At 46.0% G+C, this 14,697-nt stretch overlaps 1 protein-coding gene across 4 annotated transcripts in view; it reads left to right on the top strand.

Moving 5' to 3' along the window:
* The window catches only part of ZMYND11 (zinc finger MYND-type containing 11), an 836,880-nt gene that overhangs the window by 527,880 nt on the left and 294,303 nt on the right, over nucleotides 1–14,697 (top strand). For all 4 annotated transcript variants that reach the window (XM_078663281.1, XM_078663280.1, XM_078663283.1 and 1 more), the window contains one exon: nucleotides 1,591–1,798. In XM_078663281.1, coding sequence (XP_078519407.1) covers nucleotides 1,591–1,798 — 208 coding nt within the window. The remainder of the gene's footprint in view (nucleotides 1–1,590; nucleotides 1,799–14,697) is intronic.

The raw sequence follows: 14,697 nt of genomic DNA on the forward strand, positions 1-14,697 counted from the left end.
ATTAGACCACCTCAAACTTCACAATATATGCACTTAGTCCACATATATCATCATGAGTTTTGGTGGGGTGTGGCTAGCTCACAGTACCACACCCAACCCCTAAACCAACCAGTGTAACAGAGGTTGTTGGCAATCTCGAACATGACCCTCTGATTCCCAAGGAGTCCGTGGAAAGAGATCTAATTCTTTCGTTTTTTGTCACTTATGCATGCCCAAGGTAAATACAAGAAAGATATGACAATGTATTTTTAAACATTAATTGAAATGATCATATTCTTGCATAAAAAGCACAAGCTGCTATTAATATAAAGATGAGATATTACTCTAATCAGCACTAACAATACAAACAATTCAACTAGGTTAATTGTTGCTAATGTTTGCTTACTTCTATCTGTGTCTGTTACTATACTAAAGGGAGCACCATTCTGCCAGATCAATTGGGATAGCCTAACCCCTATACCGTCGTCTTCGGTGTCAGGAAGCTGGTTGCAGTGCACAAGTTATCTTCCTTAGCAGGATGGAGGTTGAAGTCAGCAGGGCTGCATCTCAGTCTCTGTTTGCAGCAGTTCCTTGATAATCCCTGCATGGAAATCTTCACTCACAGAGCTTTAGTTTGGAAATCGTTTGTATAATAAAATAGTGCTCTTATCAACTGTGGCAGAGCAGCTCGTTTGGTTGTGTGAAGCTGAAATGAAGCATCTCTTAACGATCACAGATAGAAAGGAAAACAATGGCATTGTCTTCTTCGAGTACGACCCTGGAACTAACTGTACAGTCTACCAGGTGTTGGTGTCTATCAGAGTTGCACAAACAGGATCACATTCACGCATTAGCAGAAAGTGTGGCGAAGGGCACCACGAGAAAAAGATGTCAACCTAACGAGTTGAATCTAGTATGCAGAATATGTGAGCCACGTTACAAGTAGCTGATAAAGAAGGCATGCCTTAACAATCCTTCCTACAAAATAAGTTGTACAGTGAAGGTGTATTTACTTGTTTTGCCCTGGTGGGTACACTTTGTTTGGCTTAATAACCTAAAACATCTAAATCAATCAAACTAGTAACAAAGATGGAACCTGTTTGCAAAATAATATACCAGCCACTTGCTAGGGTATCTCTAATTATCCAATTGTTTTTAAATTAATTTTGTCTTCAATTCTTTTTATCCATTTTGTATATTTAGCATTTTTTCTAATCTGTCTTTTTCATATACGTGATGATAGAAGTATTTTGCATCTCCATGGTTTAGCTACTCACAAATTACATCGTAACATCAAATACTATTTCATATATCTATTTTGCTTAAAGATTTGTCTTCAGTCTATTGAAAACGTATTCTGGGATCCAGCGTAGAGGGGGAGATATTCAGGACTCATGTATAAAATGACTGCAAGGAAGATACCCATAATTGGGAACTAAAACTGCAAGTAAGTTAGTTTAACAAATGTGCTTTGCCATCTCTTTGGCACTTCATGGGTGTGCTTGAGTTTCTCAATTTTGATTCTGAAGTTTTTGTTTTCAAAACCTTTGTATTAAAGCAAATTGTTTAGTTCTTTCGATTTTAAAATTTTTTTACAAACATTTCATAAAGGGCATGGATTCCATCCGAGAACATTCAGGAAATCACAGTCAATATACATCAGCTACATGTAAAACGTAGCATGGGATGGAAAAAAGCATGTGATGAGATGGAACTGCATCAACGATTCCTTCGTGAAGGAAGGTTTTGGAAGCCCAAAATGGAAGAGAAAGGTCTAGATGAGGCAGAATCCAGTATCTCCTCAACTAGCAATGAGCAGGCAAGTAAAAACTAAAAGAAAGTAAATATTTGTTGAGTGATGTCACCTTGTGACAGAAATTATTGATTGGATAAATAGTATTATGCCAATAATGTTAAGTGTTTTCAAGGCATAAGATGTTTTAATTATCTGTCAAGTTGTCCCAATATTATGATTGGTACCCTCAAAAACAAGTTTAAAAACACACAAAAAAATTAAACCAAAGCATATGTAATGAAACATTATTTAGGGTTACAAATAGCTTCCTGGAACATTCAGATGGTATATTGTCACATTGAAATGCATCCGATAATAATAGATATATGTGCAATGGGAGTGCATGATTTTGGTAAAGATTGAGGTTTTAACAGTGCAATAACAAATCAAGCGTTCCTTACCTTGAAGTCCTATTCACTCTTGTACACTGCATGCTTGTATGACTCATGCAGAGGTGCATCATATATATTCAAGTCCTCTTGCTTTTGAGAAATACAAACTGCACCCTTTTCTTTTCACTTATTAACGTACTTGGTGCCTGCTTGTTTTGGGTTTATTAGTTCTTGCCATAGTGTTTCACCTCGATTTCTCTGATTCTTGTTTTACAGTTTTTTTTCACCTTAGTCCTTTTTTTGTTTGGGTAACATAGCCTGCAGTGTTGCAGATTTAACAATGCAAGTTGTCACCTTACTTTTACAGCAACTGGACTGCCTACCCTTTGCTTCTCCTGCCTTAGGAATCATAATTTAGGGCATGACTGCACTCTGTACTATAAGCACCATCTCTCTCCTTTGGTCATGAGTCACGGCTCCCAGTCTCACTCCATTCTAATTATTCCACGGTGGTGCTCCGGTTTGTGCAACGTAACTTCTCCTGTAGGCAGTATCTGTTTCTGACCTACCGTAGCCCATACTTTTCCTGACTCCTCCTCTCCTGCTTTTGAGTGGTTCTAGACCTGAATTGCACCCTGCCATTATCAGTTGTCAGTTTCCTTAAGGAAAGGTTGACTCAGTGGCATCCGCAGCTTATCTCTCACATCCAATACAGTAGGAAATTGAATTGGCTGGTTTGCTCCTATCCAACCTGATGACTCGGGTGAGGAATTTGCTATCATGCTGTCATTCCTTGTCGTTTCAGACTCCTTTATGGATGCTTTCAGTGAAAGGAGTAGCAGAACAAGTAACAGACCTCAAACAATTGGTTATTCATAGTCTTTTCTTAATAGTTAATGCTTTCTAAATATTTTTCATCGAATCAGGATTAAGAGCTCTGTCATTTCTACAGCACATAATAAAAAGTAAGGCATGTATCTACAGAACGTTTCTAGGATAGAGGAGTGGAATGAGGAGGTTGGATGAACAGGCAGGGCATTACAAAGCATCAAACATCGGTATTTGTGATAATGATGACCCATCTACCAAAAGCATCTCCAAGGCATCTCCTACCTGTGTTGCATGGAATACTAGAATTGATGACAGAGAAATTCCTTATACCCACCACTCTCAAGGCAGCAACTCCATATCTGCCTAAGAAATACAAGCCAGCCCAACAAGACCGGGCGTCTTAAAGATCAATACTTAGCTGAATTCTGTATTAGTGTCTTCTGTTTGGTGAAAATATGCTCCTGCCCCCTAAATATTCATAATAGTTGACAGGAAGAGCAAAAGAATGGATACGGCTGGTAAGGAGATGCATAGCTCAGCAGCTATATTGCTAAAAACAGCCACCACCACTGCCCTCCTAGGCCATTACTGAAGAGATATCTGGAGTGGTCTCAAATCCTTCACAGAGGACCTTTCAAGGCATCCATCAGCAGCTTTATCTTCAATAGTGGTGGAGTCTTTAATTTAGGGACCTTCCCTCTAACTTCATGAATGTTCTGTAACAAATCCAATCGTGAAACATGGTCAAGTGAATTTGTCTTTGATTCCGTCACTATTCCAAGGAGATAAAATCAGGTTCATCCATGGGTTCACCAAAGAGTATCTCATATGGGGTGTGACCACCTAATACTCTTCTAGGCAGGTTATTCAGTGATCTCTGTGCTGATCACAATGTGTGATACCACAACAATACTATAGCTAATACACAAGCAGTGAAGGCATATTTTAAGCATACAATTGGTTTGTTCTAATACATAGTTTGATTCTGAACTAAAATGGGTGCAAGAATAGCATTCATAGTTCCAAAGCAGACATAGCATCCCTAAATGCCTTAGCGGCGAATACAGTGCGATTGTCTTAATGGAATGTGTGATTGCTCGGATTGCTACTAGGCACTGAAAACCTTTTATAACTGCTTGAAAAGTGGAATTTTGTATTGCCAAACATAAACTAATCTAGAGAGGGAATTGTTGGCAATAAATAAGTACGTATGTTGTTCATCTGGAGTAACCCAATATGATTGAGGAAAATTACGCTGAGCCCTTTGTGAATGTGGTGTGGGGTGTAGATGCTGGTCTTACAACAGTTGAATGCTGTATTTGTTGACAAATGGCAAATTGCGTCACATATTTTGCAATCTTAGGTAAAGATCGTTACTCATATTGTTGCTGTAGCATTGATACAGTAGTGCTGATGCCAGCATGAACTAAACCTATCCCTTAAGGACCTGCCCTGACTAAATCTAATCTAGCTTACTCATTAGTTCTATGCCTATCCCCAAAACATTATGGGCCAGATGTAGGAGGCCAAATACCGGTCGGTAACCGCCGATTTCGGCCTTTTCCGACCGGTATTTGGAGTTTTAGATGTAGGGGGCCTTAAATTTACAGATTCGGTAAATATACCGATTCTGTAAATTACCGAATCGGTAAATTTACCGAATCGCAAATGTGTGATGTAGGTGGCACTGAATACAGTGCCACCGGCCCTTAAGAATTCGTTATTTACCATGACATACTACGTCATGGTGAATAACGAATTCCTGTGTACATGCACATCTGTGCATGTACACCTGTGCCATGTATGTGTGCCACATGGCACACAAGCCAGAATCAGGGGTGCAACAGGGTGTCAAAGTGACGCCCTGTCCCCCTTGCAAATTTGGTAATTGCACCGAATCGGTATTTACAGATTCGGTAATTGACATTGATTCCTTTGGGCCTCAAGGCCCAAAGAAATCAATGGAAATTACCATTCGGTAATTACAGAATCATACAGATTCGGTAAAAATTACCAAATTGTTTTCCTACATCTGATTTACAGATTCTAGAATACCGAATCGTTAAAATTCGGTATTCTAGAGTCGGTAAATCAGATTTACCTACATCGGGCCCCTATCTTTCTTGAAGCTATTTTCTTCAGAAGGCTTTTTGCCTTTTAATGTTATTTGTATTGCCAACAAACTGTCAGCATCAATCTTGATATGAGATTGAATCAGAGTAGCAAATTTAAAGGTTTGCTCCACTGTCTCTGCAGCCACAGCTGCTGCACAGTTCACTTTACTGTGAATTCCTTCACTTTTGAAGGTCCACAGTGTGGTACATGGCTGAAAGGCAGCTTGTCCTGTACAACAACTTCCTTTTGCTAATGTTTATTTGTTATCGATTCACCCTTTGAATCTGACTCTATTCAGGTATCAAGGTGGTAAATCCACATTGTAACCCTATACACTGAATGCTGAGTCCAACACAAGTGTTGGCACCGACATGCATTTATGTTAACTTTGAAGTGGATTCATCTAAAATGTAGTGGTGTGCGTAGTGCCTTGAAGTCACCATCTTCAAACGCTTCCTGTACTGCTGGCCAAGGTGTGGAGTATTTCTGTTTAGTGCCAACCGCAGTCTGCACAGAGCTGTCTGTAAAGAACTTGCTTTTGTACTTGCGTATGGTTAAATATTTGGAGTTTGTGCAATGTTCTGCATGTACCGCCACAATTATTGTGTTTGACGTGGTGAATCATAATCATATTCTGTCACCTTTAAAGATTAGGCCCACTGCACCCACCGTAGGTGTAGAGCATGTGCATTGAAATACTAGATCTTGTCATTGCTAGACTGCGTGCTGTTGAAAATGTAAATTGTTTTCACTGTATGAGAGGAAGCTTCTTCAGTATGACTGGCTGTTCTGCAGTGAGGATTTTCTCACTAGGAGTAAATCATTTCTCCGCAGGGAAATACAAATGTCATCTGTAAGCTCTAGGGGTTGTCTGTCCCTCTTTATAAACTGCATATCTGTAGCTTTAAATGCTAGATTCAAATTGCTAGGTTTGTCTTGCGGCTTGCAGTACATGGAAGATAGCTGTGCATGTTTTTGTCCAATATGTCTGAGTATGCAGGTGTAAATAATTCCCTTCACTCACTCTGTATAATGTGGCATGTAAGCTCCTCCAAGTTAAGAAAACCCATAAGGGCTTGTAACTTTCTTAGTGTTCTTGGAGGTTGCAAAGGTGCACACTTCTGTAGGCAGTCAGGTGCCAATACTTTACCCTCACTGAATAATTCATATACACGGAAAAAAACCTTTAAGATGTGCAGCTTTCAATTTTTTTAACTTTATTTTATAGCAGTGCCAGGCTACGAGTGTCACTATTCTGTCCTCCCTATCTAGATGTTCAGTCAAGTCATCACCTGTAATGCTGATTTCATCAGTGTATGATAGCATCTCTGGATCATCTGTAAGATCTCCATAATTCTTTCTGCAAAGAGTGCAGAGCTGCTCTTATTCCGCTGGGGTAATCTCATGCAGACAAATTGAAATGCACCAAACAATTGCATATTGGGATTCAGGTTCGATTTTTTTGGGCTAAAGAATCAGTTTGAAATATCTAATGTTCTGTACTTTATCCTAATCAGGTTCATCATCACTCTAATGTTGTAAGTGTTTTCCTCCACATGTGTGTACATTTAAATTTCTATATTCTGATAGATACATCTGCCAGTGGATTCCTCACCTTGTGAATATTCCCCTGCGTCAGCGGCATCCGGAAATTCTTTTTGTAGCTTCACGCCGACTTGGACCGACGTCACAGAGGCACGGCATCGCGTGTGACTCCGCTGACGTCACCGACACCATAATAGGCCCACGCCGGCGTGATGACATCAGTTCCCTTTTTTCCGCGTCGTCGACGCTAACGGTTTTCTAGGGATCGTCCGTAGCTATTGCAGTAACCTTGTTACTTTGTTATAATTGTGCTTCATTGTCTTCTCTCTCGACATGTCTTCGAAGAAGACCGGGTTTAAAGCTTGTGGGGAATGTGGCAAAACAATGTCCATTACTGATCCTCATGATTGCTGCGTGTGGTGTCTAAGCTCCGACCATGACGTCGAAGACTGCCAGTCTTGTAGGAAGATGACGCCTTAGGCCCTCCGGGAGAGAGAAACCAAGCTTCTCGTGGCTAAACTTAAAGGAAGAAAAGTTCGAGGTCGCGAACTCGGCGTTCGAGGTCAAGGTCTCGTTCGAGGTCGCGCTCGGACTCGTCCTCGGCCCATGCTTCGAGATCTTCAAAGAAGAAACATAAGAAGACTGCCCATGAATCCCGACATCACTCGAAGAAGGACTCTGGTTCAAAGCCGAAGTCACAGGTGAAGCTGGTTGAGAAGGTATTGGTGTCTTCGGATTCGGAAGAGCAGGATGCCGAGGGTGAAGTGTCGCACGCGAATTCGCCAGGTTCACCGAGGCAGATAACGAATCCATCTCCGGTTCCGTCCTATCCTTCAGGTCGGGAGGATGAAGGTGAGGTGGAGGTGGTTGGTGAGGGAGAGGCTCCGTTGCCCGAGTGTCCGTCGACTCCGGTGCACCAGCCCGAAGAGGAGGTCGGCGTCGTTTCGACTCCACGCCCTCAAGAGCAGCCCGGGGATTCGTACCCAGCCTTCCCGGCTACAGGTCAGGATCCGGCGCAGTTCCTGAATGCAATGTTTGGAATATACTCCAGGGCTATGTACCCCACTGGGGCTCCTGCTGGTCCCACGGGTCCGATGGCGTTTAGTCTGGGTGTTCCCCAGGCCTATGCTCCTGCGCCCTTTATGCCCTTTATGCCGGCTCCAGCGCCGCATTGGCATTTTCCGACGCCGGCGAGGCCTTCGACTCCGAAGCCATCGTCGCCGAAGCCGTCGACGCCGATTCCATCGCGCCGAATCCATCAACTCCGATGGCGAACCCCGAACGACCTCGTGTGAAGTTTCCTCGTCGGACGTAGGGATCGGCACCGGCGGAGTCGACAGTGGATCCGTCGGCATTGTATGTGAAGTACAGGTCGAGGCGTGAATCCCAGAGGCTTATGGAGGAAGAGAGGTTTCGTGAGGTTAATTTGGAGGAGGGTGAGCTGCAGGAGTCTGAGGACCCATTTGATGACCTGACGGTGGCTAGTGGCCTTGAACTGTCCCCTGAGTGGGATCTAGCCTCAGTGTCGGATGCACCCTCTAAAGATGTGGCTCCATACCATGTCGTGATAAGGAAGGCAGCAAATTTATTGAACATTACTCTGTCTACTGCTGAGTTTAAGTCGAATCTGCTCACAGAGGTCCTTCACTCACCATCTTCAGTGATTGAACCAATGTTGCCTTTTAATGATGCTCTTGCAGAGCCAATTTTAGACGTTTGGAAGAAACCTTTGTCAGCTCCTGCAGTATCTAGGGCTGTTGCTAGGAGATATAGAGTTGCTCCTGATGACCCGGAATTTTTGTCCACTCACCCTCTGCCTGAGAGTTTGGTGGTGCAGGCGGCCTGTTCCAAGAGATCAACGGGAGCTTTTCCACAGGTTCCTGCAGAAAAGGAGTCGAGGAAACAGGATCAGGCTACTAAAAAGATTTTCTCCTCCGCCAGCATGGCTTTAAAGTCCACAAATGCGACCTGCCTGATGGGGCATATATATACACGCCCTGATGGATACTGTAAAACAGTTGGTGCCAAAGATACCGGAGGATGATAGAAAAGACTTCCAGGAGGTAATCTCGGACACTCAGACTGCAGCAAGGCAGGTTATCCAGAGTGGTTTGGACACAGCAGATTCTGTGGCGAGAGTCATGGGCTCTTCGGTGGCTACGAGGAGAGCTGCATGGCTAAAATCGTCTGAGTTTTCATCGCATGTCCAGTCTGCATTAATGAATCTTCCATTCGACGGGACTGGTTTGTTTGGCAAAAAGGCAGACGCTGCTTTAGAACGTCACCACCACCCCCTTTTGTACCGCTTAGAACGTTTTAAAGACAGCAGGGCAACGGCTAAGTTGTTGGGCCTTAAGACCAGGGGCACCTTTGGGAAATGTTTTAGAGGGTTTGGCAGATCTTCTTTTCGTTCCTTCAAGTCAACTCAGCCGCAGCAGCAGCAAAACACACTGTACAAGGCGTACAGGGGCAGAACAGAGAGCACGTCCCGGAGGTCGTCATGTCGCCTCTTCCTCCTCTTCCCCTTCCCAGCCCCTTGCCAACGCAGCAAAGCAGCCCTAGATCCGCCATTCCGGATCATGTGGGCCCAGTGGGGGGTCGGCTTACCCATTTCCTACGAGATTGGGAATTGATTACATCAGATCTTTGGGTGCTCAATCTCGTGGGGAATGCGTATGCTCTTCCCTTTCGGGAATTTCCCCCAAATTACCCTCCTTGCCAGGGTTATTGTTCGGAGGACCACCTGCTTCTCCTGCAGGAAGAAGTCCTGGCGCTGTTCAGAAAAGGTGCGATAGAGGTGGTTCCAGAGCAGGAAAGGGGTCAGGGATGCTACTCCCGGTACTTTCTGTTCCCCAAGAAGGATGGCAGGCTTCGGCCAATCCTGGATCTAAGGATCTTGAACTTGTATCCGAGACAGGAGAAGTTCAAGATGCTCACCCTTGCTCAGGTTCTTCAGGCGCTGCTGGAAGAAGACTGAATGGTGTCAATCGATTTGCAGGATGCGTATTTTCATATTCCCATCCTGAAGTCGCAGAGAAAGTATCTCCGTTTCACGGTTGGGTCGCAGCACTACCAGTTTGCGGTCCTTCCGTTTGGTCTTACTATTGCGCCTCGAGTCTTCACCAAGGTGATTGCAGTGGTGGCAGCACATCTCAGGAGGTCGGGATACCTGTATTCCTGTATCTGGACGACTGACTGATCAAAGCAGAGTCGCCGGGGAAGGTGCTCCATCACCTGCAGGAAACAACTCAGTTGTTGCACAGGTTGGGTTTTTCGATAAATGTACCCAAATCTCACCTGGTGCCCTCCCAGCGCAACCTGTTCATAGGTGCGGTACTGGACACTACTGTATGCCGTGCATTCCCTCCTCCTCAAAGGATTCGCGACATACAGGAAATGATTCCTTTATTCTACAATGGAGTGGTTGTTCCAGTCCTGAAGGTCCTACGTCTGCTCGGTCTGATGGCTTCTTGCATTCTGTTGGTCAACCATGCACGCTGGCACATGAGGGCACTCCAATGGTGCCTCCGCAGGCAGTGGTATCAGCATGGCGGAGATCTCAGGGAGTCAGTGAGGATCTCCAGAGAAACTGCAGCGGATCTGTCTTGGTGGAGCGTGGAAGGCAATCTGTCACAAGGAAAGCCTTTTCAACTACCTCCATCGGTGGCCACAGTGATAACGGATGCATCCACTCTAGGGTGGGGTGCTCATCTGGGGGATCTGGAGATCAAGGGTCTTTGGTCTCCAGAGGAAAGGTTGCTTCACATCAACCTTCTAGAGTTACGGGCGATTCGTCTGGCACTCAAGGCCTTCCTCCCTTCCCTTCGCGGTCAGTCAGTTCAAGTCCTGACGGACAACACGACCGCGATGTGGTATGTCAACAAGCAGGGAGGAGTGGGGTCGCAGTGTCTCCGCAGAGAGGCTCTGCGCCTCTGGTCCTGGGTTCAGGACCATCAGATTTGTCTGATGGCAAATCATCAGGCTGGAGTTCTGAACGTTCGTGCAGACACTCTCAGTCGCAGTTCGCCGACCACGAGTGGAGGCTTCATCCAGAGGTAGTTCGACATGTCTTTCAGATGTGGGGGACTCCTCAGGTGGACCTGTTCGCCACTCGTGAGAATGCTCACTGCCCATCATTCTGCAGCCTCCAGTTTCCGATGCAGGGAGCCTTGGGGGACGCGTTTCAGTTGAGTTGGGACTCGCAACTCCTTTACGCGTTTCCTCCCATACCTTTGATTCCTCGGGTTCTGAGGAAGATACGCCAAGGCCGGGCCCAAGTCATATTGATCGCCCCGGATTGGCCAAGAAGGGTGTGGTATACAGATCTTCTCCACCTCTCCTCGTGCCCTCCGCTCCGTCTACCTCACAGGGCAGATCTCCTCTCCCAGATGGAGGGGCAGGTTCTACACCCCCACCTCCAGACCTTACACCTTCATGCCTGGAGATTGAACGGGGAAACCTGATTTCCTTTACTCTCCCACACGATGTGGTGGATGTCATTTTGTCTGCCAGGCGTGACTCCACTAAGTCCATTTATTCCTATAGATGGTCAAAGTTCGTTGCTTGGTGTGGGGAGAAGTCCATTGACCCCTTAAGGGCTCGTTTGTCCAATATTATTCAATTTGCTCTATCCTTGGCCCAGCAGGGTTTTGCGGGGGCAACTATTAAGGGTTATTTGTCGGCCTTATCGGCTTTCCTTTGTTTGCCTGACCTGCCCTCTTTGTTTAAGTCGCCTATTGTTTTACGATTCATCAAGGGCCTTACCAATAAATTTCCTCCTACCCCTTTTATTGTGCCTCAATGGGACTTGAACCTTGTTCTTACATTTTTGATGGGTTCTCCTTTTGAACCTTTACACTCATGTCCCTTGAGACATTTGTCTTTCAAAACGGTCTTCCTGATCGCAATTACCTCGGCAAGGAGGGTGAGTGAGCTTCAAGCTCTTAGTTCAAAGCCCCTGTTTTTGTCCATTCATGCTGATCGAATGGTTCTTAGGACCAGGGCTGCTTTTCTGCCGAAGGTGGTTACTCCTTTCCACCTGGGGCAGTCCGTTACCCTCCCTACCTTTTATCCTCCCCCTCACCCTTCCAAGGAGGAGGAGAGACTTCACCGCTTGGACCCTAAGAGGGCGGTGAGCTTTTACCTGGACAGGACACGAGAGTTCAGGTCGGATGACCAGCTGTTTGTTGGATTTGCTGGCTGCAGGAAGGGGAAGGCTGTGCACAAGCGCACTCTCTCAAGATGGATAATTTTATACATCAAGATCTGCTACTCCCTGGCGGGTAAGGAACCTCCAGAGGGTATAAGGGCTCATTCCACTAGAGCTAAGTCTGCAACATCTGCTCTTTCTAGAGGTGTGCCTGTAGAAGACATTTGCAGAGCCGCGACTTTGGCCTCCCTCCACACTTTCGCGAAGCATTACTGCTTGGATTCCGAAGTGAGATGGGGCGGCCACTTTGCGCGCTCTGTCCTCCAAGATTTCTTGGTATAGCAGAGTGGACACCCTCCTCCGGGAGTGGGGACTGCTGTAGGAATCTATTCACAAGGTGAGGAATCAACTGGCAGATGTATCTATCAGAAGAACAAGTTGCTTACCTTCGTTAAAGCTTTTTCTGGTAGATACAGTATCTGCCTGTGAATTCCTCACTGACCCACCCGCCTCCCCGTTGTCCACTCTTTTATACCCGAGTATTTATTATGTATTTACTTTATTATCAAGATATTGTTCATTTCAAATGTTTGGTTGCATTTGTTTCACACTGTGTGTGTTACCTTGGTATTTGTGTACTGTGTATACTGTGTATATTTCTACTGTCATTGGTCCGTCCGTGTGCCTCGAAGGCACGGAAAAAAGGGTGGAACTGATGTCATCACGCCGGCGTGGGCCTATTATGGTGTCGGTGACGTCAGCGGAGTCGCAAGCGATGCCGTGCCTCTGTGACGTCGGTCCAGGTCGGCGCGAAGCTACAAAAAGAATTTCCGGATGCTGCTGACGCAGGGGGATATTCCCAAGGTGAGGAATCCACAGGCAGATACTGTATCTACCAGAAAAAGCGTTACCGAAGGTAAGTAACTTGTTCGTCTGAAACTGTTCTTAATGAAGTATCTGTTTTCAACACCAGAAAAAGAGGAGTGATAATGGTTGAATGACAAAGCACTATTACACTTTGGTACTGTAATGCTCTCAATTAGCTTTTATATCTCACTTAACCTCTGCTTTTAAAAAGTGTTGAGCATTGGGCTCACTCCCTTTTTTTAATTGTAATTTGTAAAAGCTCAAAAACATGGTACAGTACATTGTGAGCAAGTATATATTTCTCGCTCAATTGTGGGTAAGAGCAAAGTACTCAAAGAAATACAATCTTGTCAAAAGGGATACATTTGTTCACAACCGAAATCTTGCGTTAATACGCTTCGTACTGTTTCTGAACGTGAGCAGGTAAATTCACATGAAAGAAAATCATAACAATAACTCTGAACTGATTCCCTCTCCCCGAGTCACACAAGTAAAGACCACATTTACAAATTATACAGCACAGGTCAAATGATACATGTGAACAGGTGTCCCTACACTGTACTCAGACTTAAAGTGCCCTGCGGCTGTAGCTCCTCATCTCACCTGTCACTTTCATTATGTTGTTCTCCTGCTAATTGTGAGGCAGGGCCTTCTCCTGTGGGGATCTACGCGATCATGGTATACCATGCCCTCACATCTTCTTCTAACTTTCCATCCCTATTGTTAGACCCGTCTGCTTCTGAGAGTCCCCTCACCACTATGATTTCTTTTGTTCCCCTGTACCTCCCAAAATTTGTCGCTTTTTATTTGTCTACCAGGACTTTTTATGTGTTGTCTCATGGGGTTAGATGTTCCTTGATGCCCAGTTGCTCACAAGGTTTGTGGCACCTATTTACAAGGCGCCTGGCCCAAACCTGTGGCACAAAAAAATGGGGTTGTCAACCTGTATAAATGGACCTAAAATGGTGGACACCCTTTTTCCTCATGTGAAGTGACTCCCATTGGAGCCTTCATGTACCCTGGCCTCTTGAGGTTTTGGCGCCCTTTTGTTTGGCGCGCATTTCTGACAGGAATTCCTTTATTTTCCTCAGGTACACAAAATGGCTGCTTTAGAACCCCAGTACGGTGGCTGTGAGTGTCCTAAATACCCCTCAAGAGTGCCATGTCATTGTCACAGCCAGAGAAGGTTCTAGAACCTTCTGGCTCGTGCCAGTACCCCAGGGCACTGGCTATATAAGGCCCAGTTCCTGGTGGCCATTTTAGATTGAATGAAGGATTAGAAGAGTTCAGACTAGAGAAGAGATTCCAGACTTGACACCAGATTGACACCTGCCCTGTTGACCCCTGAGGTGGCTGGTAGCGCAGGCAGTAGAGCAGCAAAGGGTTGCTGGCGTTGTGTCTGACTGGCGTTCCAGTCAGCTACGTGAGAAGTGACCTAGCGCCTACAGCGCCTGCCCAGCGAGTACCTCATTGCCCCCAAAGACTGTGGCCCGTTTCGTGTGCCTCTCCGCCCCCCCGGTGGTGAACTGTGATCGATTTATCGAGTCGCAAGGCGAGAGCAAGTTCGCCGCGACCGCGATCGTCAGCTGTGCCCCCTTCGCGTCAGGTGGCTCTAGAGGGGAGCTCGGACGTCTCCGAGCCCCACCAGCGTAGAGCGCTTCCTGCGCAGATAGAAGGTGAGGTGGTGCGCCGGGGCGGGGAAAGGCCGGCCTTCGTTGGGCGGGCCTAGCGTCTCTGCCACTCCCCAGTGACCCGGGAGCTGTAGCTGTGGGCGGGAACCACCCTGAATGCGGAAGTCAGAGGGAGGTCCGTGGAGCCCCTGAGAGCCCCGTCGCTAACGAGAGGAGTGCTGTGCCCGACTGAATCGTATCTTGATTGCAGCCGATGTGAGGTGGGCCCGTTTCCTCATAGTGAATGCAGCGTTGTGAAGGAACTGTGAACTGGCATTTACTTGACTGTGTGCGAAGGTTGTGTGACCTCTCCGGCAGCCCGTTCGTCAGTCTAATGACTTCGAACTGGTGCCGCCTGTGCTCAAGTGGAGCTAAAGCCCGTAGGCGCGCATAGACTTCACCGGCAAAGCAGAG

The sequence above is a fragment of the Lissotriton helveticus genome, chromosome 10, assembly GCF_964261635.1.
Source record: "Lissotriton helveticus chromosome 10, aLisHel1.1, whole genome shotgun sequence".
NCBI classification, from domain to species: Eukaryota; Metazoa; Chordata; class Amphibia; order Caudata; family Salamandridae; genus Lissotriton; species Lissotriton helveticus.